General features: G+C 42.3%; 1 protein-coding gene across 7 annotated transcripts in view; it reads left to right on the top strand.

Annotated features, from left to right (window-relative positions):
- unm_hu7910 (un-named hu7910) overlaps positions 1 to 6,000 on the top strand; it is a 45,725-nt gene that overhangs the window by 15,429 nt on the left and 24,296 nt on the right. For all 7 annotated transcript variants that reach the window (XM_026180490.1, XM_026180484.1, XM_026180488.1 and 4 more), the window contains one exon: positions 838 to 906. In XM_026180490.1, the coding sequence (XP_026036275.1) occupies positions 838 to 906 (69 nt within the window). The remainder of the gene's footprint in view (positions 1 to 837; positions 907 to 6,000) is intronic.

Genomic DNA, 6,000 nt, shown 5'->3' with positions numbered 1-6,000 from the left:
AGCATTTGAAATGCTTTCGATTTGTGGTTTGAGTCGGGGTCTGATCGGTGGGGCTGCTGCTTATAACAGACAGAATTCTCCTCATCACCACATCCTTCCTCTTTTAACAGAGACACTTCCTCTGTGCACTTTAACAGACTGATGCATGCTTTTATTTTTGTGACTATTTTTGCCTTTATTTGATAGAGCAGCAGTGAAGCTGCACCCAGAGAGGATGCTTTTAGTCTGTTTCTGTCACATGGTCAGAGCTTCATTTACCACTGCTGTGACTCTGAAGCCGGCCCTGTGACGGCATCAGACAGAAAATGACCGAAACAAGACCGAAGGCCTGATTCACTAATGTGCAGCTAAACCATAAAGAACTAATTATTTCTAACATGCTGCAGAGAGATGAAAAACATCAAAAACACACTTTGTTACATTTTCCTTTGTCCTTTTTCACCACCTGAGCTCTTGTAGTAACATCCTCTCATTACATTTTCTTCCTCTGCTGTGGTTTAATGGCACCAAATAGAGAACTGATACCATCTTAACAAAACTGGTGAATGCAAACCATGGATGGACACAGATGTAGCCACCGTGATGCCAGCACAGAGACCAGCATTTTTCCTTTCTTTCTTTTTTTTCTGGCGCTTTGAATCCGACTCTTAGAATAACCAAAATTTACAACAAGGGCTTAAAGTTTTATTCAGTACGATCCAAGACGAGCGGCACATAGAAAATATGAGACACAGAGAACTTTAAAGTGTTGCAGTTGACTCTGGTAGCTGCATGCACAAACATTTTCGTGTTTTTCAGAATTTGTTGGTTGAACTTCATCTCCTCTTCCTCCTCCAGGTAAACTGACGGCCTACGACACAGACGGAGACGGAGACTTTGACGTGGAGGATGCCAAAGTTCTGCTTGGCAAGTCTGCTTTAATTTTGCTGTTTGCTGCCTGCTTTTCTGCCTGCCTGATGTGGTTTACAGACGTGTGACAGTGCCTCGGATTCAGAGATTAACCCGTCGAACATAAACTGAGCTTAAAACCAGCTGAAGCATCACAGGAAGCCACAAAGCTCAGGTTTAACACAGAGTCAGCAGCGTGACTGCAAACGCAGACGAGATGCTCAGAGATGAAAGTGTGTGGGCCACGAGTCCATTGCTAATGGAGGAAAAAACCCTGAGATCAGACGGTGCTGTGAAACAGGGGAAGCATGCAAATATAAAGACGACTGCAGAACTGCAATAAAAATAAATGAAAATGAGCTGCAGCTCAGGGTTCTGACAGTTTAAATGTCCATCGCTGGCACAGAGAAGTGCCTGATCTACTGTATCAGTGTCCCTGCAGGTCGTTGCTAAAATCTGTCAAGTATGAATTTATAAATCAAGAGAGGAAGGTCTGAAACGGTCGTGAGACACAGCAGGCGTGTTGTCATGTTTCAGGGTGTAGTTACGCGGCGCAAAGTTTTGATTGTCGGCTGGTTGGTTGGGAAAAAATGAGACAGTCAGTAAGGGTTGGATCTCCAGCATGAAGAGAAAGTGAGGTAGGCTTTTCCCACATGAGAGCAGGACGTCATGGTCAAGCTTCTTCAAGTAATTAGTAAACAGACATCAGCTGAACATCTGGATGTTATAAGAATTGGCCTTTTGGTACGTTGTCATAGTTCTACTTCCTCTTTCATGGTTAAGTTATACATTACATATGCATATTATTACGAATCCCTAAGCCACAGAAAGCTGGCACAGCAGCCCTTCAGCCTTTCTCTGAGACAGAGGGTCGTTCGGTAGACGCTCTGGCTCGAGCTGCTGCTGCTGGACACTTCTAAGATTGGGTGGTTCGCTCAAGTCTTACTGGGTGGAGACCACGGGGCGCACTGGAGAGATTATGTGTCTCAGAGGGCTTGGGACCGCTGAAGGGTGTGTCCAAGGAGAGGTCAAGGAAAGGGAGGCTCAGCTCGCTGCCACCATGACCTCGAACAACATACGGAGAAAATGGATGGAAGGATAAACGTTCTGTAAAGCCAAGGAGTTTCACAAATCCTGCACAATAAACAGAGAACATCAATGATCAGAGTGCTGAAGGGACACTGTTGAATATTTCCATACCTAAGTAGAACTAGAAAACCAGACCATGTTCCCTCACTTCTACTTAAATTTAGTGTGTTGAGGTCTCAGACGGGCCTTAAACACCGTTCATTATTTCACTGGTTCAGATTTAGCACTTAGTGTTACGCTGCTTTTACAAAACCTCGACAGGATTGTGAACATTTGTGGCTACTAGAGCGGCTTCATTACGCAGCTGTCTCCAGTTTGAAAACGAGTGTTTAAACCAACCACAGCACAGCCCGCCTCTGATCTTCAGGTAGAAATGGATCTGCTGCAGGCATCGTTTTCTGTTTCCATGATTTGAAGCTTTTTTTTTTTGGACACTTTTCTTTGAGTTTCTCAACAACTGTCATTACCTTCAACAAAAGCGGAAGTTTTCATTTGAAACCTGTTTATGTATCTCAAAGATCAGTTTTCTGCTCTGTCTTTCACTTCAAAGATGATCTTATTATTTATGAGGCCGAGAGCTTTTACTTTTTTAGGTTTTGTTGCCAGTAAACTGAAGACAGTAACCGAGAGTGCAAACAGGAGGTGGTGTTTTCAGACTCTACCACGGCAGCTTTGCATGATTCCCAGTTTAGAATAATCCTTCTTTGTCTGGGCTGTGGGCAACCCCATCAGTTCATCTTATGTCTGATCTGAGCCATAGTATCTGCTTCCTTTAAGCAATGTGGGTGGGGCTTGTGTGAAATGACCATATCAGGTAAAACCCTCCTTGTGACATCACACAGATCTAAGAATAGAAAAAACAGCTTGAACCTGAGTGTTTAGATCAATCTGCCAACTCATTGTTTGAAACTTTGTTAAAAATAAACATCCAGAGTTTGAATAGGTGATAAATGACCGGAAATAAGAAATGTATTGAGTCTGTGTTTTGATAGGGCCAGGCAAGTATTGCAACCTCCTGTAAATAACAACAGAGTGTTGATAGCATCCGCTGGCAGTATGAAGTCTTAATGGGAAGCTGTGTTATAGATGTCGTGTTTGAAGTAGTCTTAGCAGGAACGTGGCCGCCTCTGTTCGTTTTTATTGAGCGGACGTCGTGTCAGAGGTCATCTGACGTGGTTGAGACAGGAAGTAAAATCTTTATTAAATGTCTATAATTCATCTTTAACTCACTATCTTTCTCTTGTCCCGTCTCATCACCCTGTATTTATTTATTTTACCACACTTTTTTGTTCCAGTTTACTCCCCCCGTCCATCCTCCCTCCATCGCATCATTTCCACTTCTTTTCCTTTATAATTTCCTCCTTTGATCCCTCTGCACTTCCACCCGTCCCTTTTCTTCTCTTCCTCTCTCTTCCGTCAGGCCTGACCAAAGATGGCAGCGGTAGTGCGAATGCCGAGTCGCTCGAGGAGGTTCTTAATATTTTAGCTGAGGAGGGCTCTGATTGGATCTATGGCTTCTTCACCTTCCTTTATGACGTAGTGTCCTCGCCCTTAGAGCCAGGTGAGGAGGAGGAAGCGGCGGCCTCTGAGATGATGGAGGAGGAGGAGGAGGGCGGGACAGCCTCCTCGGATGACGGGGAGGTTAAAGGGGTCATACTGGACCTCCAGAACCAATAGGAAGCAGAGACACAGGCGGTAGGGAGGCTGCCTGGTCCCGACCAGACTGGGATGTGCTGTAACCCAGTATGATTGGAGGAGGCCAAACAGGGCAGACTGGTCCGAGTTTTAATTTAATAAATCCGAAACACCACAAGCAGGAAGAGCTGAAGGCTGAAGGGATTCCAAATAACGATCGATCTACGGGATTCGTTTGTTTGACATTAACAGATTTTCTCCATCAGATAAAAATGTCCTGCGAGGTCAGAGGTCAAACGGTAAAGCAGGTGCTAGTGGCAACTGGAGGAAAACTGAAGGAAATTCATTTTTAGGGACGATAACGAGTTTGAATTTAACCCAGCTGTTACCTCCGCTCTCATTCATGATAACATTTTTAAACAGACAGAAGACGTAAGCGACCGACCGCGAACAAAGCGAGAGCTTTGGTGCTGTAGCTGTACCGTACGGAGGGTCGAAAGTGCCAGGATAACAAAGTAAACAAGCCAGTAAATAATTCACAATACAGAAATAAAATACTACAAGACACCACTGACAACCAGTCAAAGGGAAACAAATAAAAAATAATTCAATAGAAAAATTCAGACTAAATTTATTCAAAAGGGAAAGTAATTATTGTCACGTTTTCTGAAACTATAAACACCTTTATTCATTTCTGTATAATTTATGATGCAGTTACCAGTGAAATATTCAACATATTAGTCATTTAATTTGTTAATTAATGTTTACATTTTTGGTCTAAGCGTTATATAAAATCAGTTATCCTTAAATGTCTGTCGTCACAGGTCAGTTTTATACAAACTCAAGGACACGATCTTTGATGTCACAGAGGGCGTTTATCCTCTTTATTCACCTTTATGTTCTCATCTTTGCACGCAGCATAAATGTTTGCCTTTTATGACTTATTTTATCGTAAAGTGCTGGACTTACTGCACAAACACATTAGTGCGTAATGTATGTGAGCCCATAAGCTGTTGTGATTATTTTCTCTGCACACGGTAACAAAAAGCAGGGGTGTGATGTGAGCGTCCATCACGTGGTTTCATTCAGGTCAGTTTTAAAATCTTTACGGCGACGTTGCTGAAACTGATCAGAAATCTGTAGTTTGAGTAGTTTTTATTTGTGGTGTGTGCTTCTGCGTTGTTACGTATTGATCAGTTTGCAGTCATTTCATACCAGTGGCGCAGAAACATAACTCGGACTTTTGTGAGGTCACTCGGGAGTTTCCAGGGTTATAAAGAAGGTTTGCTGTTTGTGGTAACTTGTGCTGCTGGCCTCACCTGCTTCACAGCAGATTATTGCTGAGATAATCAGCTAGTATGAAATCACCACCTCTCACCAAAGTCCTGCCACGACCCCCAGAACTCAGAGCGTGGATCGTAAGAGGACCAAAGATTGTTAAGTGTAAAAACATGGTCACTGTTCTATAAGCTCAGCATGAAATCCTAAAATAGAGCACTTACCGCTCGTATGTGTTGACTTCTCTCTTTACTTGTTCCCCATTTATCATCAGCACGATTGCAGCTTTCTAAACTCTGCACAGGTTTAACCCTTTAGAGCCGGTCGGAGCGGGCACACTCTGTTTTGCGTAACTATTTTTAAATCCCGGTAGCTCTGCAACCACGTGAGCTAGCGCAATAATTTGTTTTGCATATGGAACCGGAGGAGTTGTACTTACATCTGATGCCATCAGCTTGTCCTCGGTCACGGTTTCCTTCCACATAAAGCTTTGAAAAAACTGCATAAAAAGCACTTGCAGCAACAAAAACATAATATTCCAGAAACACGCTTTGCCGATCCGATCAGCTGTTCATAACACTTCCTACGTTGGAATAGACGTCAGTGCGAACTATCGCATGTCCTCCATGACCTGCCCTAAACCGGAAGGGACGTCATTTTCGCAGAAATGTAGTTTTTTACCATCAGGGCCTCATGAGCCTATACTGGTGTTTTTAAAAGTTACCTTTGACTTTATGACTTTCTGTGTCGTTTCTGGGATGCTGAGGACTCATATTGCACTGCTGGAAATAGTTTATTTTGATGCATATGCTGCTTTTTTGCAAATTTGCACTATAATATTTATTTTAGTTTTTCCTGCACTATATAAAAATTGGTGTCTTTCAAAAATAAAACTATGAAGACACTCAAAATAAATTTCCTGTGGTGGGAAACTATTTTGTGCAACTTTTTTGTATTTACAGTTTTCAGGGATAAGCCTCTTAAATTTCTCTAACTAGAAATATATGTTAAAAAAACAAAAAACGCTTTTCAATTTTTTTGTAGTTTATTGCACTTTTTTACAATTTATGTGCACTTAATGCAGACATATTATTAAAATCTGGGCTATAA

The sequence above is a fragment of the Astatotilapia calliptera genome, chromosome 9 (genome assembly GCF_900246225.1).
Source record: "Astatotilapia calliptera chromosome 9, fAstCal1.2, whole genome shotgun sequence".
In the NCBI taxonomy this organism is placed as follows: domain Eukaryota; kingdom Metazoa; phylum Chordata; class Actinopteri; order Cichliformes; family Cichlidae; genus Astatotilapia; species Astatotilapia calliptera.
This window is presented reverse-complemented; position numbering and strand designations above follow the sequence as displayed.